The 26,628-nt window shown below is 42.5% G+C and overlaps 1 protein-coding gene across 1 annotated transcript in view; it reads right to left on the bottom strand.

Annotated features, from left to right (window-relative positions):
- The window catches only part of CAPN1 (calpain 1), a 72,235-nt gene that overhangs the window by 9,346 nt on the left and 36,261 nt on the right, over positions 1 to 26,628 (bottom strand). The window contains exons 7-17 of the mRNA XM_018554318.1: positions 25,861 to 25,944; positions 23,541 to 23,626; positions 23,346 to 23,420; positions 21,202 to 21,362; positions 15,822 to 15,994; positions 14,429 to 14,440; positions 12,846 to 13,057; positions 9,403 to 9,442; positions 7,743 to 7,808; positions 7,187 to 7,244; positions 4,356 to 4,420 (exon numbers count right to left, since the gene is read on the bottom strand). Coding sequence (XP_018409820.1) covers positions 4,356 to 4,420; positions 7,187 to 7,244; positions 7,743 to 7,808; positions 9,403 to 9,442; positions 12,846 to 13,057; positions 14,429 to 14,440; positions 15,822 to 15,994; positions 21,202 to 21,362; positions 23,346 to 23,420; positions 23,541 to 23,626; positions 25,861 to 25,944 — 1,032 coding nt within the window. The remainder of the gene's footprint in view (positions 1 to 4,355; positions 4,421 to 7,186; positions 7,245 to 7,742; positions 7,809 to 9,402; positions 9,443 to 12,845; positions 13,058 to 14,428; positions 14,441 to 15,821; positions 15,995 to 21,201; positions 21,363 to 23,345; positions 23,421 to 23,540; positions 23,627 to 25,860; positions 25,945 to 26,628) is intronic.

The raw sequence follows: 26,628 nt of genomic DNA, 5'->3' as shown, positions 1-26,628 counted from the left end.
ATAATAGCTGCAAACGAGCGGAATCCGTGCAGTTGTTTCACATATATCGCTTGCGTCCCGTGTGCAAACGCTATGGGGGTTATTCACTGAGTGAATAACGGAGCCGAAGTGAAGTGAGCTGAACGCTGTTCGGCTATTCACTTCAGCCTTGTACGGTTGATTTCAGCCGTACATGGGCTAAAATCAGCTGTACATCGGCTGCCTTCGGTCAGCTCACTCACAGCCGTTCACCCCTATTCTCATAGGGGCCAAACGGCAGTAAGTAAATAGCCAAATGCCGCAAACAGCATTTGGCTCGGCTATTCTGCTCAGTACCTCCGTGGTAGCTAACAGAATATAAAAAAAAAGTTAAATGAATGAGAACAAAAAAAAATGTAGAAAAATTGTTTAAAAAACGTTTAAAAAAAATGTAAAATATTTTAAAGAAAAAAACAACAACACACATCCTGTTTCCTATTGGCCGGCACCTGCCAGAGTCTTCTAGTAGGTCCCGGACAATAAATAACAACTGGGTGGAGCCGGCTGTGATGTCACGGCCGACTCCGCCCAGTTATTGTTTAATGACAGATCAGCATCCCCTGGTCATTTGGGGACGCTGATCTGTTATTACAACTGGGTGGAGCCAGCCGTGAAATCACGGCTGGCTCCGCCCAGCTGTGATCTGCGTGGAGATCAGTCGGCTTCAGCTGGCCTTTCTCCCTGCTTCAGCTGTGAATACGACTCAGCCAAGCTGAAGCCTATGGGTTTCGGCTTGGCTGAGCCGCTCGGCTGCTGTACGGGCTGTAGTGAATATTGTGTATAGCCCGTACAGCAGCCCTTTGGCTGTGGATGGGGCTTGTATATGGGTGGAGCACAAGGGGGCCCCATAATATTGTATTGCTGGGGGGCCCCATGTGTTGTCAGTCTGCCCCTGGTCTCGAAACATGTAAATGGAGTTCATTCATTCCAGGATGCAAACTGGGCCCCCCCAGCTGTGCTAACCATTCTAGACAAGAGTTTAACACCTGGTGTACTCAGTGTCATTTACAGCCTTTTTTACCTGCATGTTATCCCTCCTTTTGCCAGCTTTGCAGAAGTGGGAGTCGTTTCATGTATATGATGACCTGACATTCAAGTGGAGGTTGGATTGCCTGGGTACATGCTCTTTGTAAGTACAGAGATGCAAGTTTTGTCGATTACAGGTTTTTTTATTTGCACTATACTGGGTGTGAGTTGTTAGTGCTGGAGTGCAGATCTCACTGGTGACATGAATACTGGGGTGTGAGTTGTTAGTTTTGGAGTGCAGATCTCACTGGTGACATTGGGGTGTGAATTGTTAGTTTTGGAATGCAGATCTCACTGGTGACATGAATACTGGGGTGTGAGTTGTTAGTTTTGGAGTGCAGATCTCACTGGTGACATTAATACTGGGGTGTGAATTGTTAGTTTTGGAATGCAGGTCTCACTGGTGACATGAATACTGGGGTGTGAATTGTTAGTTTTGGAGTGCAGATCTCACTGGTGACATTAATACTGGGGTGTGAATTGTTAGTTTTGGAATGCAGGTCTCACTGGTGACATGAATACTGGGGTGTGAGTTGTTAGTTTTGGAATGCAGATCTCACTGGTGACAGTAATACTGGGGTGTGAGTTGTTAGTGCTGGTGTCATGGATACTGGGACTGCAGTGTGTGCTGGAATGGAGAACCTACTAAGGGCATAGATACTGAGAAGTCATTTATGTGTGCCTGGGGCAATTATCCTCAGTGCTATGAATACCAGATAGTTAGTTGCATGTGATGGGGCATGTAGGTAGGTGCAGTATGGCCAACGGCCACTAGATGCCCCCATGGGGCCCTGGAGATAGATGCAGCTCTGGCCTGGGAAGACTCTGTGTCTCAGGAGAGTTGATTTATAGGGGGCGCCCGAGAGGGGAAGGAGTTCAGTTCAGAGGAGTACAGGAGAAGTCTAAGACTGTCTGCAGAGTCTCTGGAGAGAGACTGTTTCTTGAATATAGGCTGGTCCATGGGAAGGACAGGACCAGGCCTAGGACTATGTAGAGCTACAAAGATTCCCTAGTTTCCCCACAGGGGGAAACCCACCGTGCTAGGACTGACAATGGATGGGATTCCGGAAAATAGTGAAGTGCTAGAAGACTGACGATATTTGCCAGTGGGCCTATGGCCGAAGTAAGTCGTGACTCTGGGCTGCACCTGGGCTGATGCTCGGCTGCTGTACGGGCTGTAGTGAATATTGTGTATAGCCCGTACAGCAGCCCTTTGGCTGTGGATGGGGCTTGTATATGGGTGGAGCACAAGGGGGCCCCATAATATTGTATTGCTGGGGGGCCCCATGTGTTGTCAGTCTGCCCCTGGTCTCGAAACATGTAAATGGAGTTCATTCATTCCAGGATGCAAACTGGGCCCCCCCAGCTGTGCTAACCATTCTAGACAAGAGTTTAACACCTGGTGTACTCAGTGTCATTTACAGCCTTTTTTACCTGCATGTTATCCCTCCTTTTGCCAGCTTTGCAGAAGTGGGAGTCGTTTCATGTATATGATGACCTGACATTCAAGTGGAGGTTGGATTGCCTGGGTACATGCTCTTTGTAAGTACAGAGATGCAAGTTTTGTCGATTACAGGTTTTTTTATTTGCACTATACTGGGTGTGAGTTGTTAGTGCTGGAGTGCAGATCTCACTGGTGACATGAATACTGGGGTGTGAGTTGTTAGTTTTGGAGTGCAGATCTCACTGGTGACATTGGGGTGTGAATTGTTAGTTTTGGAATGCAGATCTCACTGGTGACATGAATACTGGGGTGTGAGTTGTTAGTTTTGGAGTGCAGATCTCACTGGTGACATTAATACTGGGGTGTGAATTGTTAGTTTTGGAATGCAGGTCTCACTGGTGACATGAATACTGGGGTGTGAATTGTTAGTTTTGGAGTGCAGATCTCACTGGTGACATTAATACTGGGGTGTGAATTGTTAGTTTTGGAATGCAGGTCTCACTGGTGACATGAATACTGGGGTGTGAGTTGTTAGTTTTGGAATGCAGATCTCACTGGTGACAGTAATACTGGGGTGTGAGTTGTTAGTGCTGGTGTCATGGATACTGGGACTGCAGTGTGTGCTGGAATGGAGAACCTACTAAGGGCATAGATACTGAGAAGTCATTTATGTGTGCCTGGGGCAATTATCCTCAGTGCTATGAATACCAGATAGTTAGTTGCATGTGATGGGGCATGTAGGTAGGTGCAGTATGGCCAACGGCCACTAGATGCCCCCATGGGGCCCTGGAGATAGATGCAGCTCTGGCCTGGGAAGACTCTGTGTCTCAGGAGAGTTGATTTATAGGGGGCGCCCGAGAGGGGAAGGAGTTCAGTTCAGAGGAGTACAGGAGAAGTCTAAGACTGTCTGCAGAGTCTCTGGAGAGAGACTGTTTCTTGAATATAGGCTGGTCCATGGGAAGGACAGGACCAGGCCTAGGACTATGTAGAGCTACAAAGATTCCCTAGTTTCCCCACAGGGGGAAACCCACCATGCTAGGACTGACAATGGATGGGATTCCGGAAAATAGTGAAGTGCTAGAAGACTGACGATATTTGCCAGTGGGCCTATGGCCAAAGTAAGTCGTGACTCTGGGCTGCACCTGGGCTGATGTACCTCTCTCTCTCTAAATTGTATCACCATACAAGTAACAAGAATTGTGCCGTCATCCCACTCGGGGGTGGCTGAAACGTATACTTTGTTCTGTTTCTACCTTCAAGTAAAATCAACAAAAAGACATCTGTGTGGACTGGTTCTTCTCCCTCCAACCTCTGAGAAGGTGGGGTTCTACAGGAGTGTGATGTTTGACTGTATCGTGGCTGTAACCATCTGAGGAGGGTAGGTGCGCAATGGGGCTATGCCTGACACAGGGTGCCGTTCATGGTGGCCTTTCTCCCTAAGGGGGAGGAAGCGCCGAAGACCGCAGAGGCGGTTAAAGCCATGAGGACCTGTGTACGCAGTACTACACGGTGGGAGTGTTTGCACGAGGCCAAGGCCGTGGCCCCTGACCGTGGGGTGTCTGGTTTCGAGTTGCATGCAAGGGGTTACCCAGCCAACCCAAAGGGAACACACACGCAACACCCCAAGAGTGAACCCCGCCTACAGGCAGATCTCACTGGTCTTTCCTTCTGTACTTTGCTGTACTGTACTTTGCTTCCTGTGTGCATTTCTAGGAGCTACAGTTCAGCTTTTCAACCTAATCGCAGTGTAGGTACACTTTAACATTTGATTAGATGGCTTTTGGGGCCAAAGAAATTGTTGAGTATATAGCACTGACATACTGTATATGATAGCTTAAAGGACTTTGCATTGAACCTGAAAGGATACATCCATAAGATTCACCATACTGCGGCACGACTCCAAGCTAAATCCTTTAGTGCGAAGGTCTTTATCTGCATTGGGAAAAAACAGATTACAATCAATATTCATCTGTTACTGTGCCAAGATTAAAATAAAACAGTCAAACTCTATTTACATTTCCAGCAAGCACTGTACTTTACAGTCCCATTTACTGCAGTGTGTCCTTCTTTCCCAAGTATTGTAAAAAATTCCTTAAAAAGGAAACCTGATACTTCATTATTTGGTAGATGATAGAGAGTTAAACGACCTTATAATTTATTTTGTGCTCTTTGGGACTCTATTGGTAAGATGTCAGTTTTTGGGTTTCTGGGTCTGCACACCTGCCAATATGAGGGGGTCCCATTCTTAGGCTGCAGTAATGAATATGTTGGCAGGCACGTTAACTCAATATGCAAAAACGCAAGTTGGTGCACCATTGTATCATTTATACTTGATGGCACTTCAACACACCTTGCCAAAGGGCATGGGTTGTAGCATTCAAATGAATGGGTTGCCTTGGCACAACTCATGTTCACATAACATAATGTGCATTAGTGTACATGTGTTACTGCACTGCAGCTGTGTCATTCCAGCCTAATTGTTGGATTTTATTATTTATCTTCAATAATGGAGAATGCAGCAAGAAGCACGAAACACCCAAAGGTGGAAAAAATACCCGGAACTCGCAGGTGACAGGAACAGTGTCAGGAATTCTCCCACGGAGATTTTACTGTTGTAGTATCCAAGACATAAGAAGTTAATGCAGACTTAGTCCACCAGGCACTTTGTGTATAACTAATAACTAAAGTACTTTCTCTTCTGCTCTTGTGTCTAAGGCCTCATTCACACACAACGCAAGCAAAATTGTATATTGCTTATATACGCGTCTATGCGCGTATGTACGAGCGTATATGCGAGTGTCTATGCGCGTATATACGAGCGTATATGCGTGCACTATATGCAATCCCAGAATGCATCACTCGTAATGGAATTTTAATGTGCTGTACGCATGTACACGCGTATATACGCGTATGTGCGCGTAAATACGCTGCAAGGATGCATCTCTGTTCCATTCTGGTTTTGCGCATATATACGCTACGCAAATATACGGCTCCATACGCGGCCATATGGAGCCATTTATTTGCATATGTTTGCATATTTCATTACATATGGAGCCATTTATTTGCATATGTTGCATATGGTACAATACGCACGTACGCGCTTATATGCGCGGCAGTGTGGTTGAGGCCTAACACTAGTTAAATTAACTGGAAGTGCGATTTCCCCTCACAACCTATACTGTGTGACACCCTTGACAAGAAGTGATGAGAAATCTCCAACACTCCGGACACAGACAGCCAAACATTTTTTTACAGAGACTCTAATCCTTCCTCATATCCAAAAATATGGGGAAGATCTGTGTTGTATTTGGCAGTGTATCCCAAACCACGGTACAAATCTACACCAACTACTTTAAAGTAAACATGCAAATGTACTTTTACATGTTACTAGGAGTCATGGGGGGTGATTTACTAACCTAAACACACGCACGCACCAGGTGCATTGTTACACAGCAAAACGTATTTATCAACCAAACACGAGCAACGTGTCACATTTTCACGCCGTTATGGGGCGTTTTTATGTATTTACGCACGTGCGCGTCATGTAGCATGCGCCATAGGCTACACCCCGCTCTAATAGCGGCATGCAAGTTTCTAAAAGCATATTTCCGCTAATGCCATATATGGAAAAATCATGCACATGATGCATATATAATGCTGCTTCACAGTTTAGACAAAAATGGTTCGCTCATGCATTTACATTCCTGCATTCATCAACGCAAGCAACACAACGTAGAGCTAATTTACACAACATCACCTTGCAATTCATGCAGGGCTTTGCACAACACACTTGCTGGGTGTGTACACACTACAAAGGTATCTAGATTCCACCAATAGATCATGCTGGGAGGGAACACAATACAGAGGTGTATACTTGTTCGTGGCGTGTTTATAAGGTTAGTAAATCAACCCCATGGTCTCACAAAAGGTGCTGAGATGCCACCACATTAACTCTCAACTAGCATAAAAACCTAAACTCCCACTTCCCTTTTCTATCAAGCAGAGAACTTGGGACCGGCACTATGCAAGCATGCACTTTGTAACCACTTGAGAATGGGTAAAAAAATCATCACTGCAATTAAGACAAAATGTACATTCCAAGGTAATATAAAGATCAAAATATGGAATGCAGAGAACTCAAAAAGGTCAGGAGCAACAAGTCTCCATACCCTTTATGGATGGCATGGAACCTCATGGTGGTTCTGAAAGGGCCAAAAATAAAAACTGTATTGCAGTCAAGCTGGTTAGACTTCAGGGATAGACAGGGTGTTAAGGTGCCCATACACTGTATGATTATCGTACGAGAATCGAGGGAAATCCCGCGATCGTGCGATAATCGCAAAGTGTATGGAAGGCGTGCGACTGTTTCTACTGTACGGTCGCACGTCTTCTGTCGAGCAAGCAGGTTGGAAAGCCCGCCGAGAATCGTACGATTCTCGGCGGGTTAGTGGCCTGCTTGTTCGACAACTGCCGAACGGGCCGGTGTGCGCACGTGCACACTGCCGTTCAGCATTGCAGTCATCGGTCGCAAGTACGATCTGCCTATCCAAGATGAGCAGATCGTACGTTTTTTTAATTACTTTACAACCCTCGCAAGACAAGAGTCTTGCGAGGGTTGTAAAGTGTATGGCCACCTTTACTGAGATGTTTATTTACCTAATGTTAGGCTTTGTGCGGAAATTCTGTGCTGATACTTACGTTTGGATATAATTTTATTTAATATGGCCTGTAGCTCCTGAACGCTAACCTCCATGTCCTGTGTAATAAAAACAGAGGTGTCAATGGGAGGCAACAAATACATGCACATAGCTGTCTATACAGAGGAGGGTTTGACTATGAGGGGCGCAGAGGTTATCCCAACCACAATACAATGATTTGGTGCTATCCTATTGGGGCTTTCAGTGTTCATGCCAGTGCACGAATGCTAAATGCATATATAGAAAGCTTGTGGCTTATAGCCCTTGTGTGATAGCAATAAAGTTAAGTGATAAAAAAAGTCAAAAATAATAAAATAAATACCAATTTAAAAAAATTTAACCACTTGAAGACCAGGGTGTTAAACCCCTTTCCTCGCCAGGCCATTTTTCAGTATTTAGCGCTGCGGTACTTTGACTGACATTTATTCCGTCATGCAACGCTGTACTGAAAAGAATGTTATACCATTTTCTGGGGACAAATAGAGCTTTCTTTGGTGGTATATATACCGCAACAAAAACATACTGCTTAGTAATATATATTCTTATTGTGTACATACCGCACCAGCAAGTTGTTTGAAAAGGTTTTTAAATCCTTGATCAAGGTCTGCTTCGGTTACAGCTCCCTGGAAATACATACAAAAACCAAAGTATTAAAAAGGTATAAAGTTTGCACATGTAATTCTAACACATTAAATGATCCTGGCACAAGAAAAAAAGCAAAATGGTGGAACATCCAAGGACATTTCAGTATGAATTTCCCATCAGTGTTTAATTCCACTAATGTATCATTCACTGGGCAGCCCTGCATTTGTATAAATGTTCCAAAATCTATGGTGTAGAATGCCTACAACCTGGTGGATATGTGTTGAAATTGCAGCCCTAGAAATAACTGGCAGCTTGGAATTTGAGGATGTACAGTCTGCTTTTCCAGTTGCAGGTGTGGCACATATTTATTAAGACCAATCATTTCCTCCTATTGTTACATAGTCGGGTTGAAAAAAGACACATGTCCATCAAATACAACCAACAGAAAAATGAAAAAACAAAAAACCTGCATCCATAGGACCGTAAGCCCACAGTTGATCCAGAGGAGGCAAAACAATCTTATAAAGCATTGTTCAATTTGCAAGTTCTTTCCTGATCCCCTAAGGCAGGGGTGGGCATACTCCGGCACTCCAGTTGCTGAGGAACTACAAATCCCACCAGGCAATTGAAAGATTCTCATAGCCACAGACATGACTCCCAGAGACAGATGCATCATGGGATTCGTAGTTTCACCACAGCTGGAGGGCCAGAGTTTATCCACCCCTGCCCTAAGGCAATCAGATATTCCTGGATCAACTGGCAGCCAATGCATTTTTTTAATGCATTTAGAAACACATACAGCTTTTGTGAAATAGTCTATAGCAGCGGTTCTCAACCTGTGGGTCATGACCCAAAAGTGGGTCGCAACTCACTGTTGAGGGGGTTGCAGGATCCACTTCTGCTGCGCTAGGTGAGAGGCTCCTCAGTCTCCTCCTAGCGCAGCAGTGTCAGTCAGTGGGAGGACAGCAGAGGCTGTGAATATAAAAGTGCCGCTGTACACACTCCCTGGCCGCTGCAGCGACATCTAGTGGCTGGGGAGTGTGTACAGCAGGGCTTTTCTATTCACAGCCGCTGCTGTCTTCCTGCCTCCCATACAATGTGAGCTCTGCTGGAGTCGGGCGTCTAAGCAGTGCTGGGGCTGAGAAGGCTTCATGGAGACAGAGCGGGCAAGCAGGTAGCAGGGGCTGGGGAGGGCTTGTATTCTTGTGAGTGTGCTTTTATTTTTAGTCCCAAGTCCAGTGCCTTACTAATTCCAGCGCTCCGTTGGGGGTCACCACAACTTGGCAAATGTATCCCGGCCCTAGAAAGGTTGAGAACCACTGGTCTATAGGAGCTGGCTAGCACTAGCTCCTGAGGAAGAATATTCCACATTTTTACAGTTCTTACTGTAGAGAAGCCTTTCCTTAGGTGAAGGTTAAACCTTTTTTCCTCTAGACGCAAGGAGTGTCCCCTTGTCACTTAGGGTAGCAGCTTATTAGTACTGGAGATCTACACATTTTATTTAAAACTAAATTATACAGTTACTTTCAAGTGATGAAGACACACAATAAAAAGAACACTATAGCTATCTATATTTGTGCATAAAGCAAAAAGACTGCATAGTAATGTGATGCTTTCTCTTTAGCTACTAACCTCTTCAGGTAAGACAGCAGTTATTGGATCATCCATTTCACTGAAAGAAAAAAACAAAATATAATCTCTACTTCTGCTCCATATTAGATGTATATTTCTTAAACCTCTTTTTCAACTTTTCATATAAACAAAGTATATATTTTAGTATGTTTCAATTTTCTAAATTTACTTTTCTAAAGAGTGTGACTGGCTAATATTACAAAAGTTTGGTTAAGCCCCTCCTCCACACCCTCCCAGTTACCTCTGCCTATCAGATTGTATGATGTTCAGCTAAAGTCAGAAAAGTGTCTGGATGATACTGAAGGAAAGGCACCACCACTTGCCAATTTTCACAAGAGTACTATGTGGGATCCTAATAGTTAAGGTAAACAATGGATATCATGAGTATTAAAGAACGCATACTTCCATTGTTGCATCAGCAGAATAATTATTTTGGTGGGTAATGGACACAACAGTCTTTATTATCAATGTTTGCTACATTGTGTGAACCATGTATACATAGCAGGTAATGAAATCCTGGGAGGTTCTGGTTCATAATCTGTACCAGGATCCAGATGACACTAACTATATCCCTGCTGAAAGCAGTATCAAGCTAACAGATACACTATATTACCAAAAGTATTGGAACACCTATCTTTACACGCACATGAACTTTAATGGCATCCCAGTCTTAGGCCGTAGGGTTCAATATTGAGTTGGCCCACCCTTTGCAGCTATAACAGCTTCAACTCTTCTAAGAAGGCGTCCGCAAGGTTTAGGAGTGTGTCTATGGGAATGTTTGACCATTCTTCCAGAAGCACATTTATGAGGTCAGGTACTGATATGGGATGAGAAGCCCTGGCTCGCAGTCTCCGCTCTAATTCATCCCAAAGGTGTTCTATCGGGTTGAGGTCAGGACTCTGTGCAGGCTAGTCAAGTTCTTCCATCCCAAACTCACTCATCCATGTCTTTATGGACCTAGCTTTGTGCACTGGTGCGCAGTCATGTTGAAACAGGAAGGGGCCATCCCCGAACTGTTCCCACAAAGTTGGGAGCATGAAATTGTCCAAAATGTCTTGGTATGCTGATGCCTTAAGAGTTCCCTTCACTGGAACGGAGGGACCAAGCCCAACCGCTGACAAACAACCCCACACCATAATCCCCCCTCCACCAAACTTTACACTTGGCACAATGCAGTCAGGCAAGTACCGTTCTCCTGGCAACCGCCAAACGAAGACACGTCCATTGGATTGCCAGACAGAGAAGCTTAATTCGTCCCTCCGGAGCATACATCTCCACTTCCCTAGAGTCCAGTGGCGGCTTGCTTTACACCACTGCATCCGATGCTTTGCATTGCACTTGGTGATGTAAGGCTTGGATGCAGCTGCTCGGCCATGGAAACCCATTCCATGAAGCTCTCTACGCACTGTTGTTGTGCCAATCTGAAGGCCACACGAAGTTTAGAGGTCTGTAGGTATTGACTCTGCAGACAGTTGGCGTCTTCTGTGTACTGTGCACTTCAGCATGTGCTGACCCCGCTCTGTCATTTTATGTGGCCTACCACTTCCTGGCTGGGTTGCTGTTGTTCCCAGTTGCTTCCACTTTGTTATAATACCACTAACAGTTGACCGTGGAATATTTAGTAGCAAGGAAATTTCACGGAACACCTGAATCCAATGATTTGGAGGCGTGTCCCAATACGTTTGGTAATATAGTGTATATTCACAGAGAAACGTCATACTGACACTTGTAGTCTTGTTGTAATACAATCTCTGGTGATCGGTAGCATATTTATTGTCTCTGATTTCCAGGAACAGTCCCTGCTAATTTCGGTCCTTCCAAATGCCCCAGTTATGAACATAGATCACAACTTCACAATAAAATAAGAATGATACATCTTTGAACTGTCAATCTGCAGTATGATTCCTTTTAAGCCAGTATTAATATTTAAGTTAATAAAATATTTTTTTGTTTGAGATGCACTTTACTACTGAAATTACACGGCATTGACCCTACGTCTTAACTCTTCGATGCTGCTGCATACTGAATGGGATCAGCCTGAAGGCTAATGTGTATATTTATGCCAATGTCTCCTATTGCATCGTGTCTGACAGCCCCTATGTTGTCTTGATCTCTTCCTGGTCTCCTTATTTTTTCTTTTCGGTTCATTGTATTATTGTACCAAAATGCTTAATAAAACCTTATTATTTAAAAAAAAAAAAGTTAATAAAATATTTTGAGTCAAGTACAGCCACCTTGGTGGGACTGTACCATGTTCTGAGACATTACTCTGATGAACAGATTTTCTAAATCAAAACCCTAAATGGATAAAATTTAGTTTTCTAAAGCACCGTGCATCATATACAACTGCCATGCTTTTACTTTCATTAGTTTAGTCTTCTTTTACATCTCAGTACTGCTGATCTCCTTCAGCATTGTTTAGCCACTTCCTGTCTATGTGTACTTGCTCCAGCATCAGCTACTTATCATTTCTCTGGACTGACTTCCTAATGACCTAGTGGCCTAACAGTGGACCAGGCCTCTGCTTGCAGTCTCCATTAGAGGTGCAGACAGTTGTCACCTCAAAACAAAAAGAGCCAGAACAGGGACCTTTATGTCAGGATCACCGGGTTTTCTTTTAATGAAAGCTGCAGAGTTAAAGGCTTTGAATCACATTGAAGCGGTAAAGCTTATAAGAGTTTTAAGTCATTGGGTTGAGACCTATTTTTAAGCTGTAGCTTAATTCCCCACTTCGCTGCAAGAAACCTAATATAAACCCAGTATTTCTGGCCATAGGGGGGGAACATATGACACGTCCCCACAGCTCACCATTCAGCGCCTAGTGCCTAAGCAGCCAATTGCCAGGCTCAATTACTGGAATGTGCAGGTGGGGGATGATGGTTAGCCTCAAGAAAGTACTGACATTCAGAAAGCTGACATCTGCCTAGGAATTTTACAAGTAGACTGGGGCAGCACGGAGACCGCTAAAGGTAACAGAGGCACCTTTATAGCACTTACTATTAAGCCTGTGTATTAGACCTCTATTCCTTACAGGTTCAGTTATTGCAGCCCTCAGTCACAAATTGGTGTTGCTCGTAAATTCAAAAAGGTTGGGGTTTTTTTAAATAACGGTTTAACCCCCCTTTCAAAATTATATAACTCTAATTAAATTTAATTCAGTTATTAATTATTTAAATTTAATTAACTCCTTTATTTAGTTGAGGTTTTTTTTTTGTAAACTTTTACAATTTGTATTTTAGTGTCTTTATAAATGGCTCAAATCACAGAATAAAATAAAAAAATGGATAAATTAAAAGCTACCTCAGTTCCCCAATAAAATAACACATTTGGTAACCATAATGTGAATAAAAACCTGGCCATATTCCCTCATTATTTATGACCAAGTCTCACTGGTATAAAAACATTGCTCTTGATCGTGATCTTTAGTTGCCATTGTCACTTACACAGTCCCATGTCGGTTTTCTGAAAAGACTCTCAGGACAAAATCTCCCTCAACATTGGCTTCAAAGGTGGAAGGCACTACTATGTATTCCCCGGGGGGAAGCTTGTGCCGGGTGCTGACTTCTCGTAGGTTAATGAACTGCTCGGAACGTGCGCGGGATGCGTTTGCTAGGAAGAAGTCACGCTTGAGATGCACAGCTGACTGTCCCAAGAACTAATGAAGCAGGGGATATATCATGTTACTTTGAGGTTGGCAAAGAAGGACAGTTAGAATAAAATAAAAATGTATATATAATTCAGCAAAAGCTTAGGTTGATTGACATAAGGATTTCTTTCACAGGGGTAACTATACAAAAAAATGCAATAAAAGAATATAAAGTATTTAAACATAACTGAATAAGAGCAGTGATTAGAAATAGTTACAAACAGGCAAAGTATAAAGAGAAAAGGAAATGGACATTTAAGAAGATGATATTTTAAGTAGAACTTCAGGTAAAAACGATTTAGTTTTGGATAGTAGAGATAGGTCAAGACCTGTGTTGTTTTTTTTTGGTGCAGTCAATGTCCCATTTGAGACGATTTCTCCTCCCTTCTTGTGCCAGTGACCCCTGACACTGATACAGGAACTGAAGGACACACTCCCAAGTAGGGACATGGACAGCAATGTACTGTATAGATACCTACTAAAAGATAGTTTTTATTGCCCTCGGTGTCCCTATTGGAGAGGTTGCGACTCACTTATGATCTCAGTGACCACAATCAAGTGGAAGTGGAAGTGGGGGAAAATCTTTTCCAGTGTGGATAAAAAACATATATGTTTCTGGGCTGCCTATCTAAACAAAATGATTCTAAATAAACTGCTACAGTGAATCAGTGTGAAAAAAAAACCTACAACAAAGATTAAAAACTGCAGCACTACAATAGAATCTGCTCTACTATAATGAAATAAAACATAAACAATATTGTTCAAACCACACTAATGAAAAAGGGCAAAACAATAAGTGGAATAAAGGTCCATAGAGTCAACAAGATTATTCTGTGACTTTTCTTCCCATCAATTACCAATCGGTCCTCCAACATGCTTTACTTTACTCCACTTTTGAGGATGCAGTGCTTTTCTCTTTACCAGAGTAGGACTTATCATGTAATAAAAGAGATAGACTCTCAGTTTTTACTCAGTTTTAGAAAACAGCTACAAAACGTGACTTAAAAAAATATGAAGATTTGTTTTCCACAACAAAAGTGGAGTTTTACTTTGAAAACATTTATTTCAACAGACACCTCACTTCCTGTCCCTCTGACAGCCTATGACAACAGGACAAGAAATAAGGGGGTCAGTCGTCACCGATAAATCATGGGCAGCGGTTCTATGCTTTCCCCACTCTGTACAAAACTAAAAAAGTAGTAACTGAGAAGGGTTTAGTAACCATGTAAATGAAGGAAAGTGAGAGTAGCCAGGACAGTAGCAGACCAGCGATATTAACAGAACAATGGACACATCAATTGAATTAGATGCTCAGTTGACCCAATACAAATACAACTTATCTTCTATATCAGCTGCATGTACATAGGAAGTATAGCATACCTCTCTGGGGACCTGTGGAGAAAAAAAAAGATATGCAAATTATGAATATGCTGCATTATCTGCTATGTATTGTTTAGTCCTAGAAAAGTCCTAAAGAGGCCCATTCTGAGATATCACTCCACTGGCAAAATATTGGGGGGAATTTTTCAACACTGGAGCACAGAATCTGGAGCACTCGCCTATAGTAACCAATCAGCTTCTCTCTCCAGTTGGTTTACTTATCACTCGCCTGCACTGCATTTCCACTCGCCAAATGCGAGCAGGTGAGTGGAAATTTTGAGTCCTGGGCAACTGCTCCAGATTTTGTCTGCTCCAATTTTGATAAATTCTCCTCAATGAGTCAGTCTCTCAATTTAGGCAACCCCATCATTTCTAATTCTTTTTTAAAGCTGAAGTGTGATATACACATATAATACCTTTCATGGTCCCCTCCCTCCCCTCCTCTGATCTGCATGCAATTAAAATGTGTCAATCAAATAATTTTGATTTCAAGAAATTCCTGTTTTGAGACTCACTGATGGGTCTGTCTGCCGCTCTTTGGCAGGAGGGGCAGAGGCTCCTGTAAACATCATAGTACCCTGGCCTTGCATCCTCTTCCAAAACATTATATGAAAGAACACATCCCCGGGATCCATTTAGATGTGCCTACTTCTCTCTGCTGACCACTTGGTGCTGCAGACTTTAGCTGTGCAGTCTGTTGCTTGAGCATACATATGTAAAGGGATACCAGGAATGTGTTCTTTTACACAACACCTGGGAACAAAATGATTGATGGCAGAGAAAATGCCGGCTACAGCAGCTTCAAAGGGTTATATTGTGAAGATACAAGTTTGCAGGGTATACACAGGAATCAGTTTTGGCAGAGGAGATTTGCTACAAGTGTGGAAAAAAAAGGTGAGGTGGGAGTTCAGCTTTAAAAGAAACTTGTACTGAGAGAAATATGTAGGCTGCCATTACTGCCTCCTTCTGAGAATGCTAGATGCCTGGCTATCTGTGGCCGTGATACAATTTGAGTCACAGACCAGAAAAAGCATGATGTACATGAAATCAGAACTCCTAAACTGCATATATGTTGCAGATCAATGACTAGGTATGGAAGCCATTCGTGCATAACAGCAGACAGGCAACCAAACATATTGCTCAGGAGGCCCGAGATGGCAGTGAATGCGAGTCTTTCAATTCAAGAAGGTTTTTGCTACTTTTATTACTTTCATTAGCAACAACTGCTCTGAACATACTGTATGGTCTGAAGGTTTACAGTATTTTAAAACGTTCAAACCTGTATTGTATCGGTTATGTTCTCGTGTATGATTTTATTAGTGTATTTATCTCACTTTTTACAAATATGCCCCACCGAGTGTCCTAAGTACAACCAAACAAGTCAGCTACCCACCTCATAGACAGCAAAACCGATCGTCTCCATGTCCTTCCCAAATCGTCTCTCTTTTCTTCGGTTTTTCTGCATAAGGGCAATGAGAAAAGTGCAGCCTTTTTCATTGCTATAATCATCTTCTTCATCCTCATGTTCCAGCTTCACTTTAAACTGTGGGTTAATCCAGAACGTAGCTATGAAGGAGAAGAAGCATGTTAAACAGAAGGAAGACATTTAGCTAGACAGTCATTTCAGGTGAGTGGCTACACAGTACAAATACTGTACCAGCTCCACTGCTACTTACTTAACAGCTTGGCCACATTTTCCTAGATATTGTGACCACCGTGACATCATGTGATCTGATGATTTTTAAGGGGGATTTAGGTATCATACTGTTTCTAAGCATTTTTCTAAGTACCATAAAAATAACCTAGTGGTTTACTTTTTATGGGGTGTGGAAAAGGTAGTGAAACAGTGTAGAGGGACTAATCTAAAGATGCAATTATCAAAGCAGGAGATCAAATGAATATATACGACAGATTTTGTCTCCAGGGGGATTGAATGTTGAGTTGGACATTCCTTATTTTATTAGTAATGCTTAGAGGGGGTTGTCAGGGTGTATACATACATGTAGTTTGCAGCTAAGGATTATTTGGGGTATTATTTAGGTATTAATTATTTTTAAGGTTTATACAAATGTTGGTTATTATTCTCTTATTATTGTTGTTTATTGTTGTTAATTTTTATAATCTTTTGCTTTATTATTTGCGTTTTTCTTTGTTCTTTGATGTATAGGCAGGCTAGGTAGTATCTACACAGTAGAAATAATCCAGTCATACATCCCTTGTCATGGCATCTTAACCCCTTCATGACTGAGGCCTTTTTTTCATTTTTTGTACCCATGTTATATTCCACATTTTAGGCCTGAAAATTACTTAAAACCCCGCAACATTATATATTTTCTTGAAAAATTCTGTTCAATAAAAAAGATTGAATTAAAAAAACTCATTTATTCAGACTTGCACAGCTCAACTTAATTCAGTCCCACCCTTGGTTTACCCCACTATTGCGTTTTGCCCTATCCAACTCTACAACTAAGCCCTGGATAGGGTGAAACACGTTATGGTGGAGACCAAGGGGGGTACTGAGCCGAGCTGTGTAAGTCCGAATAAATGAGTTTTTTAGCATGACAAGCGGTTTGCGGCTGGATTCTTTCTACTGTAAAGGTACGTACATTTAAGCGTGGATGAGTTCGGCCTGCAGGCACCCGTTTCTCTTCCCTATTGGGTGGCCATGAAGGAGTGGCGTTGTAACTAGTGATGGGCTCGGGCGTGTTCGCAGCTCCACGTGCCGAGCCCGCCAGGAAGCTGACAGCGCGCAGCACCAATCACAGGTACTGAGACATGTTCCCGGTCCGCAGCTGCAGAGATCGGGAAATGTCTCAGTACCTGTGATTTGGGCTGCGCACTGTCAGCTTCCTGGTGGGCTCGGCACATGGAGCTGCGAACACGCCTGAGCTCATCACTAGTTGTAACATGCTGAGGCTTGGTATTATTTACATACTAGAGCTCTGGTTTTTCCTACAAAGCATACTATTTGTTAAATGTTTATATGTTTGTATTTGACTTTAGTTACCCATCAGTGTGAGAGCATTTAGATGCACACACACATCAAGCTTCGATCCTGCTGAAGTCCAGAGTGTGGAGCATTCTATGAGAGCATGCACACGCTGTTTGTAAAACGTGGCAAGATTGAGGGGATAATATGTCTTTGTAGTTATATACTATAGCCCAAATACCGTGTGCACCAGGCCTACAGTGCACAAACTGGGAGCTGTATTCTTTATTCACAAACATTATTACAACAATTATGTGGATCCTATTTGTATTACACGTTGCTGATGGGTGAGATGTGCCCATTGATGGAAATTAGACTATTAAGTAGGGATGCACCGATACCAAGTACTATACTCGGTACAACTACAAGTACAGATACTTTTCCAGCTTCAAGACTAGACTAGAGAAAAATTCAAAAGTTAGGAGGCAGCTGTCATGTGTAAGGAGCACAAGGAGCTCCGGGGATTTGTGCATCCCTGTTTTAATGTATGATTTTGTTTTTAAAAATATAAATCAAGGGATGCACCGATACCATTTTTACAAGTACTGATACCCTGCCCAAGTACTTACAAGTACAAGTACTGATACATTTTTGTTTATTGTCATGTGACAGTTTTTCTAAAAACAATATCGACTAATGATTTCAGGACAGTGGTGGAGCGCCAGAGCCAGGTCCCAGCTGCAACCGCTGCAACCCTGGTAGTTTTCATGAAAATGCCAAGTATCGGCACTGATACTCAAAAAGTATCTGTGCATCCCTACTATTAAGGTAAATTCATATGTTCTCTCAAGCACTTTTTCTTATTTTTGCATATTAGGATCCTACATTAAGAGTGAGTTAATTTTTAAAAGGCAAGTGGAGCCCACGAAACAGTTCACAGTTTTGGGTGAAGCGAAAGCACACTTGATGTTAAAAAAGGAGACACTCCCCTGTGTATGTATGTATGTTTGTTTGTGGAAAATCCTCAATAAACACTTATTGAACTAAAAAAAGGAAACACTCTTTGATGTTGTTTTGGGACACTATGAGTATAAGTCCCTGTTCATTGCGAGGTTAAACTGTTTCTATTGTACTGAGGTTAGACTTCCTTTATTTAACTGGTTATGCAGTTTCTACCTGCCAAGTGTTCCGCCTGAGCTGGCCTGGACAAAGAAATTTAAATGCTCCAATCTGGTTATACAGGAACTGGGACATTAAAGCTAGCTACTGCCAGAGACCCTGATCAAACTTAAATTAAAACTCTCACACAAATAAAAAGTGACATGTATGATGCAGGATGCAGTCTGTCAATAGCATTAACAGAGCAGTTTTTGATTTTTCCAGTCCCCCCACCCCCTCATGTAACATTTTATTACCTGTAGATCCAACCGGTCGATCTATTTCCTGAAAACAGACCAAGCTGCCCAGCAAAAGTGGTAGATGCAGGTGTTAGGAGAACCCATATAAAACTGGTGAGGGTGCTTAAAGGCTTAAACCTTTTCTTCTAACTGCTTAAATTGTGTTAGCTATAGTTGGGGCTATAATTTGCTTAACGTTTGTTTGACTTCTGTCCATCTAAGTCTACCCTGGCCACAGTGTGACAACACTGCTGTGTAATGGTTTTGAAGAATAAACAGCATGGTCATCCAGTTAAAGGATGCGAAAAATAACCAACCTACTTGCAGAGACAACTGATATTAGAATTATGTTACATGGGCAACTAAAAAAAAACAAACCAAAAACTGATGCAAGTGACTGATGCATGACATTTTGTTATTTTGCTCAGTTACAATTTTAGTAATCTTTCATCGAGTGGCTAGATAAAATATAACTTAGTTAACTATTTAGGGCATTTCTTAATTAGCGAGTTTCTCCTGGACTGTGTGCAATATACAAATTACTGTTTATTCGTTTCCCTTTTGCTTCCCTTTCCTTATATAAAAGATATCTCTTTTTACACCTATTTTTATAAATGCTTGTTTCCTTAGAGGACAACTGCACCCTTGTCATGAAACAGTAAGTTCCCCCTACCCATCTTACCCTTAGCCCAGATGAAGTGATCTTCAAAGCTGCGCAGCCAAGCTGGTCATAAACTTTTAATTTTTTTTTTACTTGTTCAGTCCTGTGGGCTGAATGAGAAAAAACGCTTGAATTCCTTATCCACAGTAAACAGCGTATATGGGGAGAATCCCTCCGCATGGCTATTGTTTTCTGACAATGACGGCAGTGCCACTGACACAATGCTCAATCAGTGGCTGTAGCTCATTGGCTGCCGTTACTGTTTGGCCAACAATTTTCAGCAAGGTTCCTTCAGCAAAAGTAAAAAAAAAAAATCGACTGCTTCAGTTTCAGCCAAGTTCGCAGAAACAGTGTATGGACAAGCTTTACTGTAGAAAATGTCCCCACTGCCTTAAGTGGTCACTCATAGTATAGTTTTCCCATACAGATACATAGGGCCAAAGCACGCATGCGCATTGGAGATTACACAATGAAGATCACTCGATCGGGGTTGAAGGCAAGCATTTCGCCTAGTAGGCAGCACACAGGGGGAGGGGGGAAATTATTAAAGGAAAACTGTACAAAAGGTGGAGCTGTACTTTAACAATTGCTGTAAAGCACTCCTTAGCACTACAGGTCCATTACCCCTTTGCATTTGTCATTTGTTGTGTGTTTTATATTCATTTTACATGCTCTGCCTTTTATCCCTATAGAAGATGCTGAAGCTGCATGAAGAATGCAGGATTATTTCAAGCTAAGCTTCTGCACCAAATTTATATTTAAACATATCTTTTGTATTGCAATATATTATGTTCTACCAATATTCACCCAACTCATTTTAACATTTCTTTAAAGAAGAACTATGTGGTTAGGGCTTTTCCCCATAGTTCTCCTAAGGGTAACGGGAGGACACAAACTAGCATATGTGTTCGCTCACTTCCCGATCTACTGAGCCGACCTGTGACAGTTTCATTGTCACAGGTCGGCTCAGAATCTGAGGCTGAGTGAAAATCAATTGCCTCATAATTTTCCTTTAATCAGTCTACACAACACTACTCTAAATCAGTCACGAAAACGTGGGGGAAATACTGCTGGCTGTGACCCCTCTGTATATGAATGTAAAGGACGAAATTGCAAAACAATACCGGCGCCTTCAAATCCAAAAATGAGCCCAGCAGTAAAAATACAGCAAACACGGTGGAGGCAGCTCCCACAGATTAGATGGAACACCAGTCTATGAAAAAAAGCATTGGTTCTGATGAAGGGGGCGTGCCCCAGAAACGCGTTAACCATTTATCAATACAGGGATCGAGGTTACTGGTGTTTTACATCGCTCCAGATTCTCCTTTGCCAGGGGTTCCGTCCTCTCACACTATTCTACTGGTTTTTATTCTACCGAACTGTTGTAAGTACAGCCTTAGAGCTGCGTGTTTTTACTATTAAATAACATTTTTACACTATGGAGGCGCTCTCTTTTGTTCTTTTTTTCATGAATGTAAAGGAGTCACTTCTCATATTCTGTAGCTCCAGGATTTTACTAGGGATGTAATCTGTAATCTCAGAGTTCACCAACAGCACTACATGCATCTTCAGTGAAATATGACCACTGACTACAATGGTTCTCCATGAACACCCTGATATTTCACTGATCCGATATCAGTACACAATACCCTGTAAAGAACAGCAGATTAAGCATCATCCTGCCATTTACAAGGAACCTGTACTAATCTCTACACAGAGGGCTTCCATTGAAATAAACAACTTTCATTCTAAGAACCCAAAGCTAATAGAACACAACATTGATTACCTGGAAAGTTCCTACAGCCGCCAGCTGTGCTCCCCTTTCTCCAGGTTCCATGGTAAAATGTTGTGTTCCATTTGCGGTATTTGCGTGCTGTCAAGGAATCTGGCGTGAGATTGCAAATTTCTAGACGGGAAAATTCCTTGAGGAACTCTTGGAATGACATCCTAAAAGGAAGAAATTACATACATGAATAAAAAGGTCAATAAAAAGGTTTGCAGAAAATTAGGTTTATTTCATAAATGATATCATTCCTATCAGACTGATATTATAACTAAGAACATAAATGCAATCTTCCCAAGATAGCAATAAAACCCTAAAAGAGATCATAACCCTTTTCCACTCTACCCAAAACCATGCAAAAAAGTTTTGTCTGGAGTCACACATTAATTTGTTACTGTAGTTTTTATGGTTAATATGCACCAGTGATTTAACTGATATTCTGTTGCTGGTAAGAAGGCACATTTTGTCACCCAGTACTGCTGTCCACAGATCAGCATTATGTGTATAATCCCATACTTTGAAACATAGAAGAGTGGCAGCAGAAAAAGACCACGTGGTTCATGCTGTCTGCCCTTTGTTTTTTCAACATTTAGGTTTCTTTTTGCTGTTTTTGTGTTGTTTGTTTTTTTGAGTACTGTATAACACTATGTTTATCCCACGCATGGTTAAATTCACTTAAGGGCTCTTTCACACCGGCGTTTCCCATGTTCCCAGTTTACACCACAAAGCTGGAGTGATGTGTGGTGCAGAACAATGAAAACATGCTACATTTTCCTGCAGCACACTGAATAGCACCAGAGGCATTTGACTGAGACTATTGAATGGAGAATACACTTTATATGCTGCTAATAAGTAGTGGTTCAAAGAGAAAGGGGAGTAAAGAAGCGCTACTACCATATATAAAATGAATGGAGATGGCCAACTTACCAATGGATGGATGGTGGAGCGTAATCAGCGGCGAGGGGTCGATGGGTGTAGGTCCATGAATGGTGAGGGTGGTGATCACTCAGGGGGATGTGTGAGCAAGTGGGGGGTATATAGGTCTCTGCTGTGGTGGCTGAGGGGGGCACAGTGTAGATGCTGGCCTGGGTATGTGTTCGTAGGAGAGGGGGAGGAGGCTGGTTATTGCAGGCACAGTGAGCAGAGAGATGATGGGTGCTGGTAAAATAGTAAGGGGTGATGCTGGATGACAGGCTATCTGAGTCGACGGCTGGGAGACTTCAGTCCATTCAAGGCAGGACGCCGAGTGGATCGGGGGTGGGGGCTGCGGCACTTGCTGACAAGCGGCGGGTGTTCCAGGGAGATAGGAGATGGTAGTGGAGGTGGTGACCTGTCGATGGAGTATGCGGCCAGGAGGGCCGGTCCAGGTGGTGAGACTCCAACGCTCGAGGGCACAAGCGGGGAGACCGGTGACAACGAGCGGTAGTGAGCCCCTCACTACCCGGCTTGAGAAAGAAGACAAGCTCTTTGAAACGCGTAGCCGCTCGGTTCCTTGCCACACCAGACCCCGCTCTTACCTCCGCCACTTCCCGCCCTCACCCGCTACAATCTGCAGACTCACCGCTCGTTGTCACCAGTCTCCCCGCTTGTGCCCTCAAGCGTTGGAGTCTCACCACCTGGACCGGCCCTCCTGGCCGCATACTCCATCGACCGGTCACCACCTCCACTACCATCTCCTATCTCCCTGGAACACCCACCGCTTGTCAGCAAGTGCCGCAGCCCCCACTTCCAGTGGTGTCTGCACCCGCATGCAGACACCACTGGAAGTGCCTGCAAGCAGAGAGGAGTCAGCGCTGGATCGGAGAGCCACCGCACCGCTGGAGGGACAGATAAAAACATGGCGAATGAAGAAGATCGGATTAAGAGACATCATTTAAGGTAAGTGCTGACATTAACATGGGGGGAGGGAAAAAAAATGTATCCTTTAATGTCACTTAAAATTCTGCATTGTCATTATGTGTCTTGTGTATAATGCTACCTTACACATGTGTATACACTACCCACTTATTTTATGTGTGCCTGTTGAGGGAGGTGATAACTGATAAAACCAAAGAATCATCTGCAATTCTCAGTGTGCCTTAAATCAGAAATAACTAAAAGGATCACTGTATATTCCAACATCATTTTACAAAGATAGAAGCACTCACCAAAATTCACCATCTTCCATTTTTAGTCTGAGATCATCTCTCTCTGATGGATCCACATAATTCCACTCATTTGAACTAGAAAGATACACCATTGCAATTTAAGCAAGTTAGCTTTTATCTTTTTGGGACAAAGTCAAAATATTAGTAGAATAGTATTCATAAAGAGTATGACATGTACGAAGTTCTGACACGTACTCATCACTCCAAGCACCGGTCCACTCAACCTCACCCCAGGGGTTCCTCATTCGAACTAATTTAGTATTTTGGCCTCTGAAATTGACCTACAACAAACAAAAAAAAAGACAAACTCTGATCAAGCTGTAACATTCATTTGTCAAAAATGAAAGTGTTCATAACACAGCACCTGTTGATGCAGCACCTGTTGATGCAGCAACCATGTGCACTGACAATCTCACACCTTTCCCCCTTAATCATTTAAGTTTGCAGCCTTTATAAGCCTTATTCTGAGCACAGGACTTCTGATTCCTATTACCCAATACCCGAACCCCATGTGTCTGAGTATTTCTATTTGTGACCTTGACCTTCAGTCATGATTTGAGTGCTGTTCCGCTAACTTGCTGCTAGGCCATTGTTCACTATGTATTGTATATGATCAAGCTTTTGTTTGTCAATGTCTTGTTCTAGACCACTGCTGCAAATCCCAGCTCACTCCAGATTAACTCCTATCACATCCCCGCTACCATGCATTCCACTGCCATCATTGGACTGCCGACATATAAACCAGGCAGCCATCCCCTCAAGCCCTGCTTATGAGGGAATTGCAACATTTAGGTTTATCTCCTCTGCCCTGATAAGCCCTACTAATGACAGTTTTAACTCACTAGTTATGCAAATTTAGGGCTGCCCATTAATGTGCAGATCTCTCTTCGGATTCAATGGGTGGTGAGACATCTGTCCATCTTTGAACTTGTCCCCACAGTGTGTTCTCCATTCCTTGAGGACAGTTAAAAGAGCTGCACATGTGGTAACCAACTTTTCTCCTGTTCTCCAAAGATGATGGAATGATCTCTGCTGCAGAGATTTTGTACAAATTTCTGTGTTGAATAATGAGCACTTCCTTATAGCCAGAATTACTTATTACTTTCCCCTAAGCAAGCCCCACTATGCCTCGATCTAGACCGACGAGTTTAGAATCAGGCTTGTTGTGTCCTGCATTGTCATCCTTTTCTTAGTGTCTAGAGGTTACAATACATGCCTCCAACCTTTACATCATTTAAGATGGTCAAACAAAGATTAAAAGATTATCAAAACCCGATACATAAAAAATCCAGGTGTTTACAAATGTTTAAACACGCTTTCACATTAGTATTGGTATTAAAGGACACATTTCATTTTAATATCGTCTTTCATGTTACACACATATTCAGGCTGTAACATGAAATATGGGCACCTGTTCAGCCCCCTCACCCTCATCCCACCCACTTACGAGAATCGCAGGGTTCTTCTCCATGCAAGCTCATGTCACTTTTTGAATTAGGCGTGGAAGTGCTTTGCTGAGCACACCCTTCCACATCATCCAATCTCAGATCCTTTGACAGGATCAGTGAATGGACAAACCACAAGTCCTATCTAACACTGTGGCAGAGGGACCTGTAGTTCTCAATGCAGTACAAGTGCTTACTTTTACTGCATCCAAACTTCCTCCCTATAACTGAAAGTCTGTACTTCTGTACAGACAGGGCTGCATGGTGAGTCTGCAGGAGCCAGAAAATTGTATCTGTAATCCACTGCAATCTACTGGATTGTAAGCTTTTACGAGAAGGACCCTCCTAACTCTCCTGTATTGAAATTGTATTGTAACTGTATTGTCTCCCTCCATTTTGTAAAGCACTGTACAAACTGTTGGCGCTATATAAATCCTGTATAATAATAATAATAAAAATCAGTCACAAATCATAACATGCAAGGGTGCAGGATTATAAACCAATAAAAGGTGTGACACTTCAACTGGACTTTAATTGATTCTGTACTTAAAGTACACCTGTCGGCTGCCATTTCCGACTTCTTCTGAAAATGATTGTGCCTGGCCGTCGTGCTTATGTTGTAATTTCAATGCTTACTGAGCCACTATCCCAGAAGATCAGGAATCCTTTTTCGCATGATTGTGCAGGGTCTGTGACTCTGACGTGCTGAAGCCAAAGACAGTCAGGAAACTAGCATGTAAGCCCTCACGGGCAGGGCCCTCCTTACCATCTTGTCTTAAATTGTATTGTGACTGTAATGTCTTTCTTATATTGTAAAGCGCTGTGCAAACTATTGGCGCTATATAAATCCTGTATAATAATAATGTTCATAAATAGTCCAAAAATTGCAGCCTATATATTTTTCTCCTGACAGATGCTTTTTCTGTACATTTACTGACGCAGAACTATAGGTCCAAAGGAAAAGAGGGACTATGTAGAAATGAAGAAAAAAATGCAAAAATGGAAGACTGTGTAGTTTCTAATTGAAATAAGTACATTAAACGGAACTTCCAGTTTAGTGCTATATATACCTCTTTGGCTCCAGTAAGGGAGTATGCATGACCTTTGACTAGCTTCTTGAAGGTTACAGCTTCCATATCCTGTGCACCAGTGATCTAACGATAGAAAGAAAACAATGATTGATAAGATAGGTAGAATAAAAGTGATAATAAACTGTTTCACAAAGTGAATTACCATAAATGAATGTAGTTAAACATGGTGGTGTGTAATGAACAATTACGCAAGGCAGAAAAAAAAAAGCAACAAATGCAGGAGACCAAAGGAAGCAATTTAAATTTAAAGGGTATTTCCACTTCTGCAGTCAAATTTGAGAAAACCCACCTAATATTTAAAAAATATTTCTCAACTTTTAGATGTTTCTTTAGTGGAGGCCTTTGTGCAGATTCCAGGCTATTCTGAGCAGTTTGAAAGTGTAAGTACAGGGACAAACTGGGGGACAGACTCAGACTCTCATTACCATAGAACGCTTCTAATTATTTAGCCCTTTGTTAGGACAGTGGTTAAATCTGGTTTACAACTCATAATGAAATCTGCTAGCACAGTACAGACAGGGTTCATTAGGGTAAACACAGGAAACCCAACCTGAAAGAAATCATTTCAGGGAGGTGCCATCCGCGGGGGGATGAAAAGTTTCCGGGAGAAAATGTTTCTCTTTCTGGGAGACGTTATCTAATAGTAGGAGACTCCCGGAACATCCGGGAGAGTAGGGATGTCTCTATAATTGTAACTTCTCCCCATGCTTCGCCAATGGGGGGGGGGGGGGGGGGGGGTGGTGTTTT

This window comes from Nanorana parkeri, unplaced genomic scaffold (assembly GCF_000935625.1).
Source record: "Nanorana parkeri isolate BGI_ZX_2015 unplaced genomic scaffold, ASM93562v1 scaffold153, whole genome shotgun sequence".
NCBI lineage: Eukaryota > Metazoa > Chordata > Amphibia > Anura > Dicroglossidae > Nanorana > Nanorana parkeri.
Note: the sequence above shows the minus strand (reverse complement) of the source record. Positions and strands in the feature narration are given on the sequence as shown.